A 23,463-nucleotide genomic window follows, 5' to 3' on the forward strand; every position below is an offset into this window, starting at 1 on the left:
TTATTGTTTCATTTATAATTGCTGTACTGTTTCTTTTATTGGCACTGAAACATTCATATAATGAGTACACAGTCCAAACCCTAAACCATGAGTCCTCAATCTCCAAGCATGCATAGGTCTTCTTTGTTACTCACCAGGCCACAGGGCAGGGGTGACAGAGCTCCACCTGCATTTACAGCCACTCCCTCAGCTCTTACTCCTGCCTGAGCTCTACCTCCTGTGAGATTCTCATGGGAACACAAACCCTACTGGGAACTGCACATGAGTGGTTCCAACATCCTTAATGCCCACTCACAGCACCACCCTGTTCCATGGAAAAGTTGTCTTTGGACTTTGTTCTCTCTGCGGTGAAAGAAACCTGCAGCTGTGGAGGGTTCTGGCCCCAGCCAGCCACACACATGCCTGGCCACCAGCTCCTAACCTAGCTCAGCCCCTCGCTGGTCCAACTCACAGCCAGGGGCTCCTGGGGCTGGAAAGTTTGATTTAGATCTAGTGATGGAGTTTGTTTCTCCTTATTTCCATGCAAGGATTTGAAAAAATGTCTGTGGAACAAATAGATGGCAGGGCTGATGTTGTGGCAGAGAAAAAAAGGAGTGGAGTATGATTCAACTGCCGTAAGAGAAGCTGGCTTGATGAAAAGGCTTTCCAGATTGGCTGCAGCCTAAAAGACTTCAGAGATTTGAGTTTTACTCCTGTAGCCAAAGATGATCCCTTCAACAACCTGGTAATGAATCCATGCTCAGTGGGCCTTGCTAACCAGGAACTGACTGAGGTGATTAGTAGAGCAGTGTCAGATGGCTATAGCTGTGTCACTGTGGGAGGAGACCACAGCCTTCCAATTGGTACTGTTAGTGGCCACGCCCAGCACTGCCTGGACCTTTGTGTCATTTGGGTTGATGCCCATGCTGACATCAATACACCCCTCACCACTCCAACAGGAAATCTCCATGGACAGCTAGTTGCATTTCTCCTCAGAGAACTACAGGACAAGATACCATCACTCCTAGGCTTTTCCTCGGTCAAACCTTGTATCTCTACCCCAAGTATTGTGTATATTGGCCTAAGAGATGTGGACCCTCTGGAACACTTTATTTTAAGGAACTATGATATTCAGTATTTATCCATGAGAGATATTGATCAACTTGGTATCAAGAAGGTGATGGAACAGACATTTGACCTGCTGATTGGCAAAAGACAAAGGCCAATCCACCTGAGTTTTGATATTGATGCATTTGACCCTACGCTGGCTCCTGCCACAGGAACCCCTGTGGTAGGGGGACTGACCTATTGAAAAGGCGTGTATATTACTGAAGAAATACACAATACAGGGTTACTGTGAGCACTGTATCTTGTTGAGGTCAATTCTCACTTGGCAACTTCAGAAGAAGAAGCAAAGGCTACCACTAGCCTCACACTGGATGTGATTGCTTCAAGTTTTGGTCAGACAAGGGAAGGAGGGCACATTGTCTATGACCAACTTCCTACTCTCAGTTCACCAGATGAATCAGAAAATGAAGAACGTGTGGGAATTTAGGAAATATTGTATGCTGTAATGTTTCCCAGTGAGCATTCGCATTGCGAGGCATTCTGAGGGGGACAGATAATATGGCTGTTTGGGTCAGTACTGCCTTAATGAGAACATCTGTGCATTCTCACAACTTAGCTTCCCCTCCCCACTTTGGTGACCAACAATACTACTGTAAATGTATTTTGTTTTTTTGGAGTTCACAAGGTATTATGTAAATCTGAAGAAATTATAAACATTTATTACCTTGGTAAAAAAAAAAAGAAAGTAAAGTTTTCTTCCATGAAACCAGTCCCGGATGCTAAAATGTCTGGGGTCTGCTGCCCTGTATTCAGGAGGCTGGGTGAGTTCTTCCACATAAATCTCCAACTGCATACCCAGTTTTGTCTCAGTCTCTTTTGTCTTAGTCCATTTTGTGCTTTTACAATAGAATGTCTGCAGCTGAGTAACTTATAAAATGAAAGGTCTATGTAGCTCACTGGGATGGTTGGAGAGTTCAAATAGCACGGTTCCTAGTGGGGACTGCCTGGCTGTGTCGTGGTATGATGGGGAAGCAGGAAGAGGATCAGCTAAGTGCAGAAGGAGCACATTTAAGCCAGAAGTAAGAGGCCCAGGAGGCCACACTCACTCTTCATAACAACTTGTTCTTGAGGGGACTGCTCCCTACTCACTTCATCCATCCATGCAAGTGGAACCACAGGCCTCATTAACGTCCCTCAGCCCTACTTGTTAGAGATTCCATCCCTTGACACTGCTACCTTGGACCTGGCTTCCAGCATACAAACTCTGGGTTTCAGACTAGGTCCAAGCCATAACAGCTTTTTCATGGTATACTCAGGAAAAATTGCCAGCTTTCGAATTTCTAGAGAGAATGAAGTTCAAATCAACATTGAGAAGTTAAACAACTTCAGGTAAATTGCTAGATAAGAGAGGTTGAGTTCATTGCCCCTGAGTCACTCCAGATTATGATATGCACATTGGGTCTTGCAGTTGAGGAGTCATGGACCATGAAAGATGAATATATTCACTTCACCATTCCACCTCAACTAGAATCTGCTCACCTGCAGTACCTTGAAAACATGTTGTCTGTCCACAGTCAGTGGGCTTTTATGAAATAAGCATAGTACATTAATTTCGTATAATTTTATGAGTCTAACCATAAATGAGGCATGGTCTAATGGAATAATTACTTATCTGATCATCAGATACTAACACATTTTACTGAAAATTTACATTGACAGTTTTCCCTTTGAAATTAGTAAGAAAAAGATCAAATTCTTATAAGGAGCTAACAATGGGCCACTAAAAGCATTTTTTCATACTTTTTGTTTTTGTTTGTTGAGACAAGGTCTTGCTATATAGCCTAGGCTGGCTTTGAACTTGAGATCCTCCTGCCTTCACCTCTCAAGAGCTGGGATTACAGATGTGAATCACCATGCCCGGCTGACAGTTGTTTTTGTGTCTCATTTTTCTTTGTAATAAAGATCTGATTAAAATATGAATTTAAACATATTATTAATGATTAACTGAAATTTTACCTGGAACTAATGAGTATTTAAGCTCTTTCTAACTTAAAAATAAATTTAAAACCAGAAAGCATAGTTGGTTATTTTTTTACTATAATGCTCACAGTATTGCATTTTATTTTCTTTATACCACAAGTATAATATATAAATATTATAGACCTGTGTTCTCTGGGGCTTCCAATCATTAGTGGTGGAGGGGCTGGATCAAAGGATAAAGTTTCATCTGGAAAGATGGGTAAAGGGGGCCATGGAGGGAGGTGTGGAACAGATGAATAAAACCTCCAAGACATAGATATTTATGCCTGCCCCATAGGACATCTATAGGGTCTCCAGCCCCCAAGAAAAAGAAAAGGCAAAAGGAACCTATAACATGTCATTAGTTGCTCCTGAATCTCCGATCCAACCATACCTAAAAACCCTGGATGCCATGTACACCCTGTTAAATGAGCCTAGCTCTAATCTTACTCAAGGGTGTTGGCTGTGTTTGAGTCCACAACCCCTGCATTATGTAAGGTTGACAGTAAATGGCACCTTCTCAGAAGCTGACCAGAATGAGTGTGATTGAAAACAACTGAGGTTGTCAATTGGGGATATAAAAAAAAAGGGTTATGTGTTAAAAATCCAAGTGTTACTTCATCTTATCTGGACAGTATATGTTCTTATCAGATACCATCAGTAATGAAAAATATTTGAAAGCTGGAAACAATGCATGGTGGGCATGTACAAATGGTATAACTCCCTGTTTATCCATGACAGTCCTCAATCAGGAACTTGAGGTATGTGTAATGGTCCACATTTTACCCCAAGTCACTATATATGGAGGAGACCAGGGTTGGGAATACCTAGGTAAGAGAGCACACACCCGAGAGAAGCACCACCCAGCATTGATTCCTGTGTTAACTGCAGCAGGCATTGCGGGATCAGCAGCTCTGGGCATGACCACAATAGGACTGCAAGACTCTAATTTCAAGACCCTTGCCCAACAGGTAACAATAGACTTAGGCCTGCTTACTGAGTCAGTGTCTCATTTGGAAAAACAAGTTGATTCTCTGGCTGAGATGGTGCTTCAAAACCGGCGAGGGCTTGACCTTGAGTTTATGAAAGAGGGAGGGCTATGTGCAGCCCTAGGAGAGCAATGTTGCTATTATGCTAACAAATCTGGAATAATAAGAGAAACTCTAGCCATGGTAAATAAACATCTACAAGAAAATTATAATAGATTGATAAAACAGGAGGGATGATTCCAGTCAATGTTTAACTGGTCTCCCTGGATGACTACCCTTGTTTCTGCCCTTGCTGGACCCCTGTTAATCTTGTTACTAGCTTTGACTTTTGACCCATGCATTATTAATAAGCTTATGACCTATGTAAAGGCCCGGATAGGATCTGTTCACCTACTGATTTTGAATCAACAGGCCAAATATCATCCTTTAAGTGAGCTAGATGAGAAAGAGCAAAGATGGAGACAAAAATACAAAGATAATGCTGTATAAGATTACACAGCTACGGGAAAAATCAGTGGGGAATGTGAGACTGAACAACAGTTACTCCATTTTGTAATAGGGCCCCAACTTGTCTGCTTCTGTTATGGATCACCAGGTAGACATCAAGTTCCAGGCATGTGCTTGTTGTTGTGCCAGGAAGGTCTGTTGTGTGTGTAGTGTTCCGTCATGCTTGCCCAACTCCACATCTGAATATGTTATCTTAAGGACAATCTGTAAAAGGTCTGTTTTATCTCTCTCCTCCGCTTTTGTATTTCTGCTTGCCAACTTCACCTGCGACCCACTATAAAAACAGCCTCAGACTCTGAGCCAGTTGCCTCTCTAAGCTACTTTGCTTTGGGAGTGCCATCTGGCCAGACTAATAAAGGTCTGTTTTACTTTCCAACTTGTCCGGTGTGTTCCCGCCTGGGTGTTCTTCACTGCAGTCAGCTCCTCGGAGCGTTTGGTAAGGCCCTCGGTCTTACACCAATATCTATACTCCACTGCCCAACCTAGCCTCAAACTTGCAATCCTCCTTCCTCAGCCTCCAGTGCATAAACTACAATGCCTGGATCAAGTAGATTTCTTATAAGCCTCACCTAGTTGCATATTGTTTGTTTATCCAGTCTGACAATCTTTGTCTTTTTATTGAGATGTTTAAGCATTCATATTTATTGTGGTTTGAGGGTCTCTTTGAGAATTATTATACCATATTACTCTTGTTTCCTTCAGTTCTATCTTTTCTTTATTTGTTCCTTCTTTTGCTATGTTTTTATTAATTGGATAGTATTTTATGATTTCTTTTTATTTTTTTGACTCATATTGCATTGGTTTGTTCAGTTTAACGGTTGATTGTTGTTTTAAAATCTCTGGTTTATTTCTGTTTATTTCAAAGTAATAGTATACCACTTGTGTATGGTTAAAGAATCTTATAATAGTTTACTTTCATTTTCTCTTTCTGGGCTTTACATTAATGTCAGATATTTTTGAAATGTCATGAAACAATAAATTCTTTATTGTTGTTGCTTTAAACACTTGATTATCTCTTGATGAAATTTATGCACATAATTACTATTCCCACTTTCTTCATACCTTTCTGGAGATCTATATTCCTATCATATTATTTTCCTATCATATTATTTTCCTTCGGTTTGAAGGTGTTTTGATATTACTTTTTTTCAGGTCTATAGATGATAATCTTTAATTTTTAACATGACTTAAAAAAAATCTTTCCATCTCTTTTCTCGCTTTTTTTTTTTTTTTTGGTAACAGGGATCGAACACACGACCTTGAGCTTTCGAGGCAGGTGCTGGAACCACTGAGCTAAATTCCCGGCCCTCTTTCCATCTCTTTTTATAGTCATTTCACCTTCTATTTTGAAACAGAAAGTGAATGTATTTTTGTATAAAGAACCTAGGTTGGCAGAATTATTATTGTTATTATTATTCTTCTTATTAGTATTTTTTATGCTTTAAAATATTGTCCCACTTCTTAAGCTTTTATTGTTGAAATCTACAGCATATCTACTATCTTTGCTCCTCTATGTAATGTCTTTTTTCTCTGCCTCTATAATTTCACTCTATTACTAATTTAAATAATTTGACTGTGATTTGCCTTCATATAGTTTTCTTAATTTTGAGGGTTCAAAATTTGAGAAGTATCTCAGATTTACACATTTTCTGCTTTTCTCAAATTTTTTTTTTGGGGGGCAGCCCAGAGCCAGTCAGGCAGTTTTATTGAAATATTTTAAAATAATTTGCACTTGTTAGCCTTGTATGTCAGCAGTGCCACATCTGGTTCAGTGATCCCCACAAGACAGTGAGCCCAGGGGTTGGATAGGAAGTGCTCTGCCCCTCAAGTCCATGCAGAGGCTCCCCTATATGGGGAGAAGAGTTGGTCAGCCCATCTGGTGCTGGTGTTGTTCAGCAAGTGGACTCTTTCCTCACAAGGTGTCCAGAAGGCCAAAGTTGGAGGCCTGAGATCACAGGCCCCACTGCTAAGAGCATGTCCCAGGAAGCTGCAAGCTGGGTGTGGGTGGTTTGGCATGGTGCCCTCAGTGGCAGAGAAGACTTCCCACCTCTTCAGTTCAGCTTTTCTCAAATTTTTAAAATTTTGGCCATTAATTTTTTTTTGGTACAAGGGATTGAACTCAGGACCTTGCACTTGTGAAGCAGCAGCACAGCTGAGTTAAACCTCCTGCTCCATTAATTCTTTATATACTTTTGTGTCCCTTTTCTTTCTCTTTCACTTCTAATACTCCAGTTATGCATACCTTAAGTCTCTGAAAGTTGCTTCTCAATACACTGATACTCTATTCAATGTTTTGTCTTTTTTTTCTTTCATTTTTTTTTGTCTTTTCTCCCTGTTTCATTTTTGAGGGTTTTCATTTTGTGTTATCAGCAATATCCTCTGGCTATAATATTCTTAGTTCTATAGGGTTATTATATTTAGTGTTTTTTCATTTTAAACATTATAGTTTTTTATCTCTAGAAGTGCAATTTAGTTGAAGTACATTACAATTATGTATAATAAATCTATCAGGGGCCTGGGATTTAGCTCAGTGGTGCCGCCACCTGTCTCATAAGTGCAAGGTCCCGAGTTCAATCCCTGGTACCTAAATAAATAAATAAAATAAATAAATAAATCTATCAGACATATGTATCATTTCTGATATGATTTGATTTGTTTTTATTTGTCATTAATTTTGATAGTATTTTCTTCCCTCTCTTTTGAAAACTTGGTAATTTTAAATTAGATGCCAAAAACCATGGACTTTACCATGTTGGGTGCAGACAACTTGTATTTCTATGAATACTTTTCATTTCTGTTCTTTACGTGGTCTGGTTATTGTAAGGACATAATCTGCAGTTTAGAGTCTCGCTTCAGTTGTGTTTGGCAGGTCAGAAGCAGGCTTGTCCCAGAGCTCAATGTTTCCCCTAGGGGGCTGGATTCTCAGTACCCTTCCTCTCTTTCCTGAATTATGAAGCTACCGCACTCTAGTTTGTGGGAATAGCCATTGAGTTGGGTGCATCCATGAGCTTCAGGGACTGCTTCTCCTCTTGTGTTTAGGGTCCCTTATGTGGTGCTGGCTCACTGGGGAAGGGGGATGGCTCAGCTGTCCTCAGCTGCCCTCTTCTTCTTCCCTAGCTCTGGAGGGCAGGCCTGTCTGAGGCCCCAGCTTGGCACTTTCACTCTGGGAGATGCCTGGCTTTGCTCTGGTCCCTGCTTCTCACACTGCTGCATGGAAACTTTCCCCTGGGGTGAGCCGAAAAACTTAGCACCCACCTATGTTATTTACCTTCTCACGGAGTGCAGGCCTTCCTACATTCTGTTAAATGTTTTGAAACATTGCTTAATGTATTTTGTCAGATTTTGCTCTTGTTGTTACATTTTCTTCTTGGTTTTTCAGCCAGGTTCATGAATAGGGTCTTGGTTACTCTGTCTTGAGTGGAAGCTCATTACAACTTTTGTTTACTTTAATAATTTTGACTCAATAAGTCTCACTGAGTCAACTTCACTTTGTATTTTCTCCTGAATTCTTTTCCTTCTTCAAATAGTGCATCATTTTTATTCTTATCTCCTTGTTAATTGTAATACAAAACATATTATATGGTTCTTCGTGGTGTGGAGTTAGAAGCAGGACTGAAAATTTTAAGAACTAAGGAAATACTTAGAGCTTACACAACAGAGCATCAGCTCTGACTCGCCATGTGTTCTCCTTGTGGCAAACTTCCAAAAAGGAGTGAGGTTAGTCACAGCGTTCTTTGCACACTGAACAAGCTACCTGGGCTGGTTGTTCTCAACCTCTGTGACTTATTTTTGTTTTGAATTTTTAAGCAATATTCAAGAAAATGCTAAAGCATTATCTAAATACTCTTCAAATAGAAATGTTTTCTTACCTCAAGAACCTGACATGTATAATTTTCTAAAAGAGAAGCTGATATTCAGTAATTTTGAAACATATTTGTTGTTTAAATAGAGTTAGCAATATGTGTTGGAAAATACAGCCTTAGAAAATATTTTTAAAAATCACAGATACTGGTTCCAAAAGAATTGCCTTGGAGAGCATATCCCTACAAATACTTAAGCTATACCATTTTTAGAATCAAACTACAAATCTCTTTTCAACAAAAATGCCCAAGAATGCAAGAATGGCTTATACCTTTCTGCTTTGACAGCTGTGCCATTTGCAAAATGCTTTTTGAACTATTGTCAATAACACAATCATACTAGTACAATTGGGAAGGTTACCATAGGAATCAAATGCTCTGATAAAGGAGGACTTTCTTTTGTTATAAAAAGAAAACCCTATTTTTCATTTTAGTATTTTTGGTGTACCACCACTGTAAAACTTACAGCACTTGTAATTAGAAAACAAACTTGTAATTTGTAATCCAAGTCACTTTTCTTTGATAACTTCTTCCTTTATTCTAGTTATATTCACAACATTTTTGTCTGCTAAGGATTTTAACAATTAATATTTCACTTGTTATATTTTATGTATTTCCTTGAAAATTTTCAACTGCTGTTGTTGGTGAGATGCTAGAAATGTGAAGTTTTCAGAGTTAGAATTTAGGTATTGAGCTGATTCATCTGTTTTATCAACTGAATGAAAAGGGTACCCTGCTATTGTTACATTTTACAGCAAATATAACTAAGCTACTTCATAAATAGGTGTTCTGGTTTACTTAGACTTGTCAATAAAATTTTAAAAATATTTGTTAGTCAGGAAATTGAATTATATTTTGCAGAAAATGCACTGTGCTTATCTTAATTAAATCTCTCCTTGATGATGAAAGGACCTGTCCAGTCCCAGAGCCATTCTTCCACATTTCAATGAACTGTGGGTCTTTTATATGAAGGAATGGGAGAGTGAATGGTTTGCTCCTAATTACAGGGCAAAACCTAGACATAGATTTGGTTGCAGGTCTTGTGTTTGAACTCCTAGCCCTAAATTTGAAGGCAGAAAAAATGGTTAATTGATTCTCTATTATGCTTTTGTTCAGAGAACTCTAGTTGTGTTTTATTATGAGGGTGACTTTTTAATAAAAGTTATCACATAAAAGAAAACATGACGCTTGCTGGTGTTGAACTTTACTGGAAATGAGAGCTGGGTGATTTTCTAGGTGCTACACAGAGACATCCTGATTGCAGCACCTTACTATAATAGAAGGAAAAACTAGTGGAGAGTAAGGAATTCCTGCACAACAAATAGAAAAAAATATAAAACAGGGTTTAAAGCTCTTTCTTATTCATAGGAGAAAGTAACGTGAAGTCTGTACATTTGAACATGCAAAGTATTTTCCATTGAACTCCTTGCATCTTCTCATCTGCTTCATCCCTAGTACACATGGTCTCAAAAGGCTCACAAAATAGGGAACAGGTTAAAGTGAAACAAATAACTCAGGAGGTGGTGATCATAATGCTGATGGTTAATAAAACTTGTGAAAATCTATCTCACTAAAGAATTCATCATCACCTTTTCCTTTACTTATGTGGATATAAAATTACACTAATGAAATATTAATATGCATCATGGGATATTTGCATTTTTTAGATTATTTTAAAATGTTATTACAGTGGACCCTTGACTTATGAACCCCATTGGTTCCCGAGGGTTAGTTGTTATTAAGTCAATGCAGCTGAGATCTGGATGTCTACCTGGGTACACGCTGTATATAACAACAGGCAGACAGATCCTCCCTTAACCTAATTAACCCAAGTTGTTCCTATGTCAGGCTGGTCATAACTTGAGGGTCCACTGTACTTTAGAAAATTTAGAAATTCGTTAATCTCATTTTTCTATATTCTTCTGAAGCTCCACAAAAATATTATAAGGATAATCAATTTTTAAACTTCTCTTCAGAGCTTTATTTCACGTTTACTGGTCAGTGTGGGCTCACATTAATCTACAGAGTGTCAGTAAATCAAAAACTCTACTCAGGCACAAAGTACAGTCAGTCAATTTTATCTACTGCTGAGTTTCTGGTATTATCAGATATCTGATCTATATTTGTGCATTTAGTGCATAATTTAAGAATATCATATAGACTGGTTTTTCATTTTTAATATTTTGATGAATATAGTAATAGTAAAATATTTCAAACCAGGAATATCTCCTTTAGTTGTTAGAGTGAAATGTCTAATAATTCATTTGATTTTATGTTGTTCAGAAGTTATTATATCGACTAGGGATAGTATTTGTTTAAAGTTTTTTGTATTTTATCTAGTGAACAGAATTTTCATTTTTATCTTCTTTATATAAAATAGAGAAATATTTTATCATATATTCTTTACTCTTTTATGTGTTATCTATTTTTTCTTAGCTTTTGTTTTGAAATGATTCAAATGTACAGAAATGTTGAACGGATCACGAAAACCATGCTTATATGCTGTATGACATTTTATCATCTTTGCTTTATTCTCTCAGTGTTATATGAATTTACACTTAGGTATGTGTTATTTTTTATTCATATGAATATATTATGCATTATATGTAAATAGTATGTATTATAAATTTCTTTTTGTGTGAACTGAAAATGTGATTCTCAGATCACACACAAGTGCCCTTGCATGTGCGTGGTTGATGTGGCACACTAATTCCATGGCTTTGCAAGACCCAGGGGCACGTCTCTCCCCAGCTGTACTCAGGGATTTTCATGGGTATCCTGAGATTAAGGACTGCAGGAGAATTCACACCACAGAGATCCATGAGTTACAAACTGAGGTTTCCCCACCACGGGGCTTCCCAGCACACCTCTGAATCATCATATTCAGAAATCAACATTACTGCAACACTAGCATAATGCACAGATCTCTTTCAAATTTAATGGTATTTATTTATTTTGGGGGGTTAGATGGGGTCTCACTATGGAGATCAGGCTGTCCTTGAATTCATTATGTATCTCATTCAGGCCTTGAACTCACTGCAGTCCTCCTGCCTCAGCCTCCCCATACTGGGATTACAGGTAGCCAAACACCCAGCACTCAAATTTTAAAGTTCAATAATATTCTTTACAATAAGCATAAAAATGAAAAGTAAATTTTTCAATTTGTATATCTCCCTAATGTTTTAAAAGCTGAAACAGCTTCTCAGATGTCTTTATCTTTTGTGTCCTTGATATTTTTGATGAGTACACATCAAGCAGTTAATAGATTTTTTTTTCCCAGTTTAGGCCCATATTGTTGCATCTGGGGACCTGCACTGCTGTTCTGCTGTCCAGGTAACTCAGCCCAATAATAAACTAGAGGGACAGAGTTTAATGAAAGGGTGACGCTATTTGAAAAGAGGAAGAGGAGGGAGAAAGGTGAAGATAGACAGCTACCCTGTTAAGAAAGAATCAGGTTAGGGGCTCTGGAAAGATGGAGGACCTGAGCCCTTGTTCCCAGCTGCTTTTAAAGTAGAGTGAGGGACCCTTCCGTCCACTTGGAACTTGCCTAACTGGATTCATGTCATTCCTTGCTGTGGTCTGTGTGCAGCTTCTTTCTGGCTGCCTGCTTCCTTGTCCTTCATCTACCTTTTCAGGCCTTATCTTTGGGGTGGGTGGTGGGTTGGCAAGGGGGTTAGCTTGGTTAGCTTGGAGTTAGTAAGGGGCATGTGGACATCCATTGTACTCTGTAAGGACCCTGGAGTCAACAACAAAGGGACTCTAAAGTGAGTACAGTATATAAGTATGCATGTCAGTGCACAGGTGTGAGCATACACTGCCTCACAGTTAGTCAGTCCCTCTTTCTATTTTGTTGGAGGTGGGGGCTCATCGTCTGTGCCCCTGGCTTCTCTCTGTGTCCTGCTGTCAGCTCTTTTTCTGATCTCTTGTGAGTCCCAAGGCCATTTGGTGCCTTTCTTTATCTGTTTTTGTTTTCTTTTTCCTTTTTCTACCCCTGTCTTTGACCTGCTTCCCAGGGGAATCTCTGTAGTAAAGTTGGCTCTTAACTCCTAGTCAGGATTAGCTAGACGCCCGAAGGAGGCCCCTAAGTTTTATTTTCTTGTCTACTGACCCCTGCCCCTGCAATATGATGGTTTTCTATGGCTAGATTCAGGTTATGCACATTTGTCAGGCACCTACAGAAGTAATAACATGCTGCTCTGTATGCGTTGTGGCAAACAGCTGTGCAGAATGTGAACTTGTCCTGAACCCATGATATCAGCTTTTGTTCCTTGGGCAAGTCCGAACACTGGGCTACTTGTTCCATCCTCCCACTTGTTCCCATGTGAACACAGTGCAGCACTCCTTCCAGGGTGGAACATTTACCTGCCGTGCAAGACTGCTTAGAGCTCAGTCTTTTCCTTCTCGCCTGGGGAACACCAGAATGCCTTATTTTAAAAGCATAAGTGCCATTATTTCTGTAGTCAAAGGTCCTTGGTGGTTTTTCTTATTCTCAGTGAAAGCTGGAGCCCTGCATGGCCTGGGCCCCAATCTGTCCCTTGAATTCTACCCAGGTCATGGATCACCTTTTTCTTTCAGTGCGGCAGGCATAAGCATGAGTCAAGGTTTTTGGAACTGCTGCTTCCTCTTCTTGCAGAATTATTCTTACGCATTTGTCTTAGTCCATTGTTTCTATAAAGAGACATCTTAGGCTGGTGTTTATGAAGGAAAAAGTTTTATCTTGGCTCGTGGTCCAGGAGCCCAGGAGCAGGTTTCCAGCACTGGCTGGGCTTCTTCTGAGGTCCATGTGCTGTATGCTGTCACGTCAGGAAGCAGGCACAAGGCTCACTGGGCTCCACTGGACCTGATTCTCCCACCAGTCCTAATCTGACTTCCACATAACTAACCTGGTTTCTCCGGGAGACTGGTACAGTTTTATTAATCCACTCCCAAGGCCAGGGCCTTCATGACCTGACTGCCTCCCACTGGGCCCAAGTTTTCAAGGGCCCCAGCTGCTCTCAGTACTGCTACACTGGGACCCAGAGTCATGGGGACCATGTCCAAACCTAGCAGCACCCCACAGAGGCCCTCACACACTTCAGTCTCAGATTATGGCGTGTGGACCAGGAGGCTTGGTCTACTCTGAGCAGCTCACCCAGCTTTATGAATCTTGGCCTAATGACTAAATCTCCTTTATTTGCTGTGAAATCTACACTGTTAAGCAGCCCATGAATAATGGAAGAAAGGTATTTGTGAACATGTTTTATTAAAGATGGATACATGATTCTGTATTTCAATAAAATAAATAGTTCTTAAAATGCATGCTAATTGTATGTTAATAAAATGATTTTGAGTGATTTAATTTTCTAACAATTTATATTTTAGAGTTATGCTTTAAAATATCTAGCATTACAATATTTGTTATAATTTTCAATGTTGGGAAAAGCAATTAGTTTTAAGTTTTACTTTACCTAGTTGTCCATTTGCCTAGTTCCTTCTTCTCCTTCCAAATCTATGCATAAATTTATCATCAGTGTGATGAAACTTCCCCAGGCTTGCTTAACCCACATGCTTTTAATGTTAGAACATTTTTTTGTATTAAATTCTTTTATTGGTACATTATAGGTATACAACACAATTACATTTCTCATTGGGAATTGTACTTTTATATAATGCATCTTGGTTCTTATTTTTTCCCCATTCCTAGCCCTCTCTTCACCCCCTCCACCCTTCCCTATTTACAAAGACTTTATTTCCATTTCTCATCATTTTTCCTTTCCCTTCTTTCCTTTCCCCTGCCCCTCCCACTACCCCTACCCCTTTGGACCTTTTATTCCTATTTTACATTATCGATTATTCATTCTAATAATTGGTACATTTTAGGTATTCAAAATAATGACATTCATCATTGGAAATTTGCACCTTTACATAGTCTCTCTTGGTTCTTATTTTTCACCCTTGCCCAGCCCTCCCTTCAACCCCTCCATTCCTCCCTATTTACAAAGATTTTGTTCCTGTTTTTCCATTTTCTCATATTAATCCCATTCCCTTCTATCCTTTCCCCTAGCCCTCCCACTTCCTTTCCCTTTGCCCCTTTTCTTCCTATTTCACATTGCCTATTATACATTCAGTCTTTACACTTTCAGTTTCTCACACCAGAGAAACTATTCAGTATTTACACATCTGTGTCCTATTTATTTCACTTAAGAGTATGGCCTCAATGTGCATCCACTTAGCTATAAATGTCTCTAATTTCTCATTTTTATGGCTGAGTAGTACTCCATTTTATAAAAAACCCACATTTTCTTTATCCAGTCTCCAGTTGATGGGCATTTGGGCTGTTTCCAAATTTTACCTATTACAAGCTGTGCTGCTATGAACATGGGTGCACATATATCACTGTGGTATGATTCTTTTAATTCTTTGGGGAAGATCCCCAGCAGTGGAATAGCGGGGTCAAATGGGATTTCCAGTCCTAGTTCTTTGAGGTATCTCTGTGGGATTGTATGATTCAAAATTTATGTATCCCCTTGAACTGTGTTATGTCTAATGGCTAAAATGTTTTTGCTAGTCTTAAAATAGTAGATATCCTAAGTAAATCATTCAACCCCTTGTTTGTCCGGAGACCGTAACTAAATCTGCTGATCATGGTCACAGTGTCCTCACTGAGGCTATGCTGACCATCAACATGTGACAATAAGCTAAACCCTTGTTCCTTTTCTTTTTTTTCTTTCTTTCCCGTAAATCTACATGTAACCCCCCCCCCTTAACCCCCTATAAAACAGCCTCGGACTCTGAGCCAGTTGCCTCTCTCAGCTACTTTGCTTTGGGAGTGCCGTCTGGCCAGACTAATAAAGGTCTGTTTTACTTTCCAACTTGACCGGTGTGTTCCTTCCCGGGTGATCGTCGCTGTAGTTAGCTCCTCGGAGCGTTTGGTAAGGCCCTCAGTCTTACGTTTTGGAGGCCCCAGCGAGATCCCCAGGTAAGGAACCCCGGTTCAGCCAGGACTCTGTGGCGGGATCCAGCAGGAGACTCAGGCACAGACCTTAAAACCTCCGGAGGTAAGTTTTTGGCCGGTTGCAACCGTTTGTTGTTAGGAGTGAGGTGGCTGACGAGCCGGAAAGCCTCCCCTAACCCCAAGGTTCCTGACGAGGAACAAGGGAAGGTTTTAGTTTCAATTTTGTTGTGGCACCCGTCTGTCTGTCTTATTCGTTGTATGTTTTGTGTTAACTTCTTTTTTAATCATCAAAAGCAGAGATGGGAGGATCCGGCTCCAAAAATACTCCCTTGGATTGTTTTCTCACTAACTTTAAATTGGCTTTTTCCCCCGAGCAGGAGGACGAATATAAAGTTAAGTTCTCTCGTAGGAAACTTCGTTCCTTATGCCAATTGGAGTGGCCGGCTTTTGAAGTAGGATGGCCGACGGAGGGCTCTTTTGATTTGAGCCTCTGCCGAGAGGTATGGAAAAAAGTAACTGGACATCCTAGCCATCCTGATCAGTTTCCATATATAAACATCTGGGTTCAGGCTTGTCAGGAACCTCCGGCTTGGCTACAGCGTTGCTCTTTAAAAACTAGTTCTTGCCTCTTGGTTATGACCCCAAGTGAGCCCCCAGGGAGAAAGACCCTCAAGCCAGTGTTCTCACAAGATCCTGACCCCTTAGATCTTGAATTCAGACCCCCACCATATGCGAAGCCATCATCCTCCTCAGATAAAGTCCGCCCTAGATCTCAAAACCCTTTCTTTCCTCCCCTTCCTGAAGAGGAAGAATCTCCTGATTCTGTAACCTCCCCTTCCCACACGCGAACAGGAGCTGCTTATGGTCCCAGCAGGGCTCCCACTGGGGGGACTAATTCAGCTCCTCTTCTGCCTCTTAGGGAAGTAGAACAGGGTCATTATGTCTATATCCCTTTCTCTACCAGTGATTTGTATAATTGGAAACATCAAAACCCCCCTTTTTCAGAAAAACCCCAAGCTTTAATTTCCCTCCTAGAATCTGTTTTTAATACCCATGACCCAACCTGGGATGATTGCCAGCAACTTCTCCAAGCCCTCTTTACCTCTGAGGAGAGAGAGAGAATTCGAGGACAGGCCATAAAGTCGGTGTTGGGAGGATCAGAGGGCCCACTTGATGAACAGCAGCGGGCCCGTATTGAGGCACAGCTCCCGTCCATCCGTCCCCCGTGGCAAGCAAATTCCTTGGGTGGGAGAGAAGCTCTCCACAACTACCGTCAGCATCTCTTGGCCGGCCTGAGGGGGGCCGCACGGAAGCCTACCAACCTGAGCAAGGTAAGCGAGGTCCTTCAAGGGCCTGAGGAATCCCCTTCTGCCTTTTTGGAGCGTCTGTTGGAAGCATACCGTACGTATACTCCAATTGACCCAGACGCCCCTGCAAATCGACAGGCAATTAATTTGGCTTTTGTTACTCAGTCGGCCCCAGATATTAGAAAAAAATTACAGCGAATGGAAGGGTTCGAGAGAAAAAAATAGGGAAAAGTTGATGAGCGTGGCAATGAAGGTGTTTAACAACAGAGATCCCCTTGAGGATAGAATGGCCAAAAAGATAGGAAAGGCAAATATTGCTGCCTTGATGGATGGAGGTTTTGTCCAGAAGAAAGAAAAGAACAAACGGGAGGGTAAAAATAGAAAATGGCCCACAGTGGAAAAGGATCAATGTGCCTATTGTAAAGAGAGGGGCCATTACAAGAAAGACTGTGAAAAGTTGAAAAGAAAGAGAGAGAAAGAAGCAAAAAAACGGGGAGATGGAGTTCTCCTGGTAGATGAAGAAGACTGAAGGGGCCAAGGCTCATGGCCGCTTGACCCTAATGAGCCTCTGGTGACCTTGGAAATAGGGGGAACAGATGTCCAATTCCTTGTGGACACTGGTGCGGCCCATTCTGTTCTAAAGACCCCCCTTGGCACTTTGTCTACCCTAAAATCCTCCATCATGGGAGCCATGGGAAAGTCGGCCTCCTATTCTTGGACCACTGAGAGAACTGTAAATCTGGGAAAAGGCACAGTTACTCATTCTTTTCTAGTTATCCCGGAATGCCCATACCCACTGTTAGGAAGAGATTTGTTATGGAAATTGGGAGCTGTCATTTCCTTTGAGCCTGAGGGAGGGACCTTTAAATTTAATCCGCCCTCCGCTATTATGGTAACAGTTCCCCTTGAAGATGAATTCAAATTGTTAAGAGAGGGCTTAGAACCTCCTGAACAAAAATGGGATTATCTAAAGAAAAGGTTTCCCCGAGTATGGGCTGAAACAAATCCACCTGGTCTGGTCAAACACCATGCGCCTATAGTGGTCCAATTACTAGCCTCTGCCACCCCCGTTCATGTACGCCAGTACCCACTTCGGCTGGAGGCCAAAATGGGGATATCCAAACATATCCACCGACTTCAGGAAGCCGGCATTCTGGTCACTTGCCAGTCAGCCTGGAATACACCCCTGCTCCCTGTAAGGAAGCCTGGCACCTCAGATTACAGACCGGTACAAGACTTGCGGGAAGTAAACAACCGGGTAGAAACTATCCACCCAACAGTACCAAACCCCTACACTCTGTTGAGTCTCATCCCTCCCGGTCATGTGTGGTACTCAGTATTAGACCTTAAAGATGCATTTTTTAGTCTGCCTCTAGCACCTATAAGCCAGCCCCTCTTTGCTTTTGAATGGACTGACCCAGACAGCGGAACTACGGGACAACTGACATGGACCCAATTGCCACAGGGATTCAAAAACTCCCCCACTCTGTTCGGGGAAGCTCTCAGCAAAGATCTACAAGAGGTAAGAAAATTGTTTCCCCAGGCGACTATTCTTCAATATGTTGATGACCTCCTGGTGGCGACTTCGACCGATAGAGAATGCATTGCGGCCACTGAGGGCCTCCTGGACGCCCTCCAAGAACTAGGATATTGGGTCTCCTAGAAGAAGGCTCAGCTCTGCTGGACCAAGGTAACCTACTTGGGCTATGTTCTTGAAAAGGGAAAGAGGAGGCTGGCAGAATCAAGAGTATCTGCAATTCTCCAGATTCCAGAGCCAGGCTCAAAGAAACAGGTGCGAGAGTTCCTAGGGGAGATTGGCTATTGCAGGATCTGGATTCCTGGCTTTGCTGAAATTGCCAAACCCCTACATGAGGCCACGGCAGGAGGGAATACACCCCTCGAATGGACTGAGGCTTGCCAGCAAGCATTTCAAAAACTTAAGATTACACTTGCCTCAGCACCAGCCTTGGCACTGCCAGACTTAAATAAAGCCTTCACTCTGTATGTGGCAGAAAAGAATGGGGTGGCTAAGGGAGTGATTACTCAGCCTTTGGGGCCATGGAAACGGCCTGTGGCATACCTCTCAAAAAGGCTCGACCCAGTGGCCCGAGGTTGGCCTAGCTGTTTGAGGACAATAGCAGCAGCTGCTGCGTTAATCCGAGAGGCTGACAAACTGACTTTTGGACAGGATTTAACTCTGATCATCCCCCATGCCATCGAGCCCTTGTTAAATAGCTCACCTAGCAAGTGGCTGTCAAATGCCAGACTGCTACAATATCAAGGACTTTTATTAGAACAGCCACGCATTAAGTTTGCCACTACTGTTAGCCTCAATCTGGCCACCCTGCTCCCAGAGTCTGACGAACAATTGCCCATCCATGATTGTCTCGAGACTCTTGAAAATTTGAGAGGAGGGCATCCGGACCTGACAGACCAAGCCCTCCCTCACGCAGAAATAACTTTCTATACTGATGGGTGCAGTTTTGTCCGAGATGGTGTACGATATGCTGGAGCGGCAGTAGTTAACCAGGACCAACAGATAGAATGGGAACAGGGGCTACCTCAAGGGACTTCAGCTCAGAGAGCAGAGCTGATTGCCTTGACCAAGGCTCTGGAATTGGGAAAAGGAAAAAGAATAAATATATTCACTGATAGCCACTATGCTTTTGCTACTGCCCATGTACACGGAGAAATTTATCAAAATAGAGGACTGTTGACCTCTGAAGGAAAAGAAATCAAAAATAAGACTGAGATATTGGCTTTGCTGCAAGCAATCTGGTTACCCCGAGAGGTTGCCATCATCCATTGCCGAGGGCACCAGAAGGGACTTAGCCCCGAAACAATTGGTAACAATGCTGCCGATCTGGCAGCCAAACAAGCTGCCCAAAAATCAGTGGGGAAACAAATGGTTCTGCTCCCCACACCGGTGCTCCCAGAAAGACCGGAATACACGAATAAAGAAATTAAAAAAATGAATAAAAATTGCTGGACTCAAGGAGAACATGGATGGTGGACGACTAAAGAGGGAAAAATAGTACTTCCAGCTGCGGTGGCAGATACGCTGCTGCGGGAACTACACAAGTCCACCCACCTCGATAAGAAAAAGATGATGGCTGCCATACGACCTCATTTCGTCAGTGAGAGATTAGCTCAAAAGGCTCAAGACATGGTGAGACGATGCCCCACCTGCCTCAAGGTAAATGCTAATCGGGTGACCGGGCCCCCTGGGGTCCGGCACCAGGGACTAACTCCAGGAGAACATTGGGAATTGGATTTTACTGAAATGAAGCTTGGCATGTATGGGTACAAATACCTGTTAGTGTTTATAGATACGTTTTCAGGATGGGTAGAAGCATACCCCACCAAGAGAGAGACAGCTAAAGTTACCGTCAAAAAGCTTTTGACAGAAATAGTTCCCCGATTTGGTTTGCCCTTAGCCCTGGGGTCCGACAATGGTCCGGCCTTCACGGCCAAGATATCTAAATTAATTAATAATATCCTCGGAATAAAATGGAACCTACACTGTGCCTATAGGCCACAAAGTTCGGGACAGGTAGAAAAAACAAATAGAACTTTAAAGGAAATTTTGACTAAATTATGCTTGGAGACTGAACTAGGTTGGGTAGAGCTTCTTCCTTTTGCCCTCCTCCGGATAAGATGTACTCCTAAGCCTCCCCTCAATTTGTCCCCCTTCCAAATTATTTATGGGTGATCTCCCCCAATCGTTCCATTAATAGATGTAGAATTAAAAGAAAAGTTTTCCCACCTTCGGCTCCTTAAATCCTTGAAGGCAGTTCATCAGCTTCAATCAGAATTACATGAGACATTACGAAAGAAAATGACTAGTTCAAATGAAAAACCGTTACAACCTTTACCCTATAAGCCGGGAGATTTGGTTTTTATTCGCAGGTTTGATTCCAAGACCCTAGAACCCCATTGAAAGGGACCAGTTCCTGTAGTCCCATCAACTCCCTTGGCGGTGAAGGTGGCTGGGCATTCTGCCTGGATACATCGTAACCATCTAAAGCCAGGACCCCCCACGGATACCAAAGAGGACAAATGGAAGATAACCAGCCAACTGGGCGACCCAAAGCTGAGATTGGAGCGAATTGGAAATGCTTCGCCTTCATGATAATATTTACCAGGATATGGACGGTATTGCCCTCAGGAGAGTTAGATCACACAAAGAATATATGGATTCAATTGGCAAACTCGCTTAATCTATCTAAATTCTGTTTAAGTGTTGATGTAAATTTTCATTATGTATTAGGAAGTTGTCTTATCCCAGTATGCACCCCTTTAGAGTTAATACGGCTTTATACTCGGTTTAAAGATATTCCACAAATGAACCTTACTTATATAGATAGTTATAATTGGGGACCTGTCACATGCCATAAGCCTAAAAATGCTGTCAAATTATATACATCTAAAGTGATCATGTCAAATAAGACTGAATGTGCTGTATATGAAAATTGTTCAACTAAATGTTTGGAGATCAAACGGTTTAAAGAAATGTCCTGCCGTGTGGAACAAATGATTGTATATAGCAACTGCCATATTTCCCTGCCAATGGGTTGGTTTTATACCTGTAAAGGAGAAACTTTCAACTACATCCCAGCCAATTTGACTAAAACTCGTTGTTGTTTAAGTTGATTAGCTGTAATATTACCAGATAGAACTGATTTAATTGTGCCTAAAAGAACTAAACGGTGGTCACCTTACACTGCACCAGGGTGCGATGATGATGTGGGTCTATTAACAGATGCAAAAGTATTAACCATGATAGGATCTCTTGTTGCCATGCCATCTATAGGAGTACATGCTGAAAAAACAGTACGAAAATTAGCTTGTAAAGTAGTAAAAGGGTTAAATGCCACTTCGTCAGCCTTGGCACTAATCAACCAAGAATTACAAGAGCAAAGACAGGCAATCTTAGATAATAGAACAGCAATAGATTACCTGTTGCTCTTCCACCACCAAGGCTGTGAAAAAATAAAAAACATGTGTTGTTTCAATTTGACCGATAATGGAGAAAAAATCAAAGAAAAAATAAAACAATTAGAGGACCTGGCAAATAGGGTACACAACGAAGATGGTGGAGACCTATTTAAATGGTTAACCTCATGGCTGCCCAACCTACAATGGTTAAAACAATTATTTCTTGTCATTATAATCATATGTATTTGCTTATTATTATCATGCTGTTGTATACAATGGATGCCTATGTTTATGCGTAAGATTACTTAGATTACAGAAAATCAGTGGGGAATGTGGGATTGTATGATTCAAAATTTATGTATCCCCTTGAACTGTGTTATGTCTAATGGCTAAAATGTTTTTGCTAGTCTTAAAATAGTAGATATCCTAAGTAAATCATTCAACCCCTTGTTTGTCCAGAGACCGTAACTAAATCTGCTGATCATGGTCACAGTGTCCTCACTGAGGCTATGCTGACCATCAACATGTGACAATAAGCTAAACCCTTGTTCCTTTTCTTTTTTTTTCTTTCTTTCCCGTAAATCTACATGTAACCCCCCCCCCTTTAACCCCCTATAAAACAGCCTCGGACTCTGAGCCAGTTGCCTCTCTCAGCTACTTTGCTTTGGGAGTGCCGTCTGGCCAGACTAATAAAGGTCTGTTTTACTTTCCAACTTGACCGGTGTGTTCCTTCCCGGGTGATCGTCGCTGTAGTTAGCTCCTCGGAGCGTTTGGTAAGGCCCTCGGTCTTACATCTCCATACTGATTTCCACAGTGGTTGCACCAGTCTACACTCCCACCAACAGTGGAGCAGGGTTCCTCTTTCCCCACAGCCTCACCAGCATTTGTTGTTGGTTGATTTCATGATATCAGCCATTCTTTTTGGAGTGAAGTGGAATCTCAGTGTTGTTTTCATTTGCATCTCTCGAATGACCAGTGATGTTGAACATTTTTTCATGTATTTCTTTGCTATTTCTACTTCTTAGCCTGAGAAATGTCTGTTCGTTTCAGAGGCCCATTTTTGGATTGGGTCTTTAAATTTGGGAGGTCTGATCTTTTTAAGTTCTTTATAGATTCGAGATAGTAGACCTTTGTCTGAGGAAGAGCAGGTGAAGATTTTTTCCCACATTGTGGGTTGTCTCTTCACACTGCTGCTGGTTTCTCTTGCTGTGCAGAAGCTCTTTAATAAGAAGAGATCCCATTTGTTGATTGTTTGTGCTAGTTCATGGGCAACTGAGGTTTTGTTCATAAAATCTTTTCCTACACCAGTGTCTTCAAGGGTTCTACCTAATCTCTGTTCCAACTGGTTCAGAGTTTCTATTTTAATATTTAGATCTTTAATCCATTTTGATTTTAGTTCAGTGCATGGTAAGAGATAAAGGTCTAGTTTTAATCTTTGGCAAGTTGAAGCCCAATTTTTCCAGCACCATTTATTAAAGAGGCTATCTTTCCTCCAGTGAGGGTGTTTGGCTCCTTTGCCGAAGATGAGATGGCTGTGTCTGGCATTGTTTCTGCATCTTCTAATCTGTTCCACTGGTCCTCAAGTCTGTTTCTTTGCCAGTACTATGCTGTTTTTATCACAGTAGCTTTGTAGTAGAGTTTCAGGTTGGGGATTGTGATACCCCCTGCCATGTCTCTGTTCCCTAGAATTGCTTTTGCTATTCTGGGTCTCTTCTTGTTCCAAATGAATTTTGGGATTGTTTTCTCAAGGTCTATGAAGTATGCTGCTGGGATCCCAAATGGAATTGCATTAAATCTATATAGCAGTTTTGGAAGTATGACCATTTTCACTATATTAATCCTTCCTACCCAGGAGCAGGGGA

The 23,463-nt window shown here is 41.3% G+C and overlaps 1 protein-coding gene and 1 pseudogene across 2 annotated transcripts; both read left to right on the forward strand.

The window, feature by feature from the left end:
* The first annotated feature begins 487 nt into the window (after positions 1-487).
* LOC101719706 (arginase-2, mitochondrial pseudogene) lies at positions 488-1,534 on the forward strand (annotated as a pseudogene).
* A 13,918-nt stretch (positions 1,535-15,452) lies between these two features.
* Positions 15,453-21,497, forward strand: LOC147829483 (uncharacterized). 2 transcript variants are annotated; one of them, XR_015448900.1, is made up of 2 exons: positions 15,453-15,856; positions 20,573-21,497. XR_015448900.1 is itself a non-coding variant. In XM_087205152.1 (2 exons), the coding sequence occupies exons 1-2, from the start codon at positions 15,992-15,994 to the stop codon at positions 20,576-20,578; spliced, it is 702 nt and encodes a 233-aa protein (XP_087061278.1). In that variant the 5' UTR covers positions 15,863-15,991; the 3' UTR covers positions 20,579-21,497. The 2 variants fall into 2 exon arrangements, 1 of the variants encoding a protein (XP_087061278.1); XM_087205152.1 differs by lacking the exon at positions 15,453-15,856 and adding an exon at positions 15,863-16,687.
* Positions 21,498-23,463: the final 1,966 nt, after the last annotated feature.

Source organism: Heterocephalus glaber, unplaced genomic scaffold, assembly GCF_053883595.1.
Source record: "Heterocephalus glaber isolate CG9 unplaced genomic scaffold, H.glaber_assembly_v1.0 deba00000594, whole genome shotgun sequence".
Lineage (NCBI taxonomy): Eukaryota > Metazoa > Chordata > Mammalia > Rodentia > Bathyergidae > Heterocephalus > Heterocephalus glaber.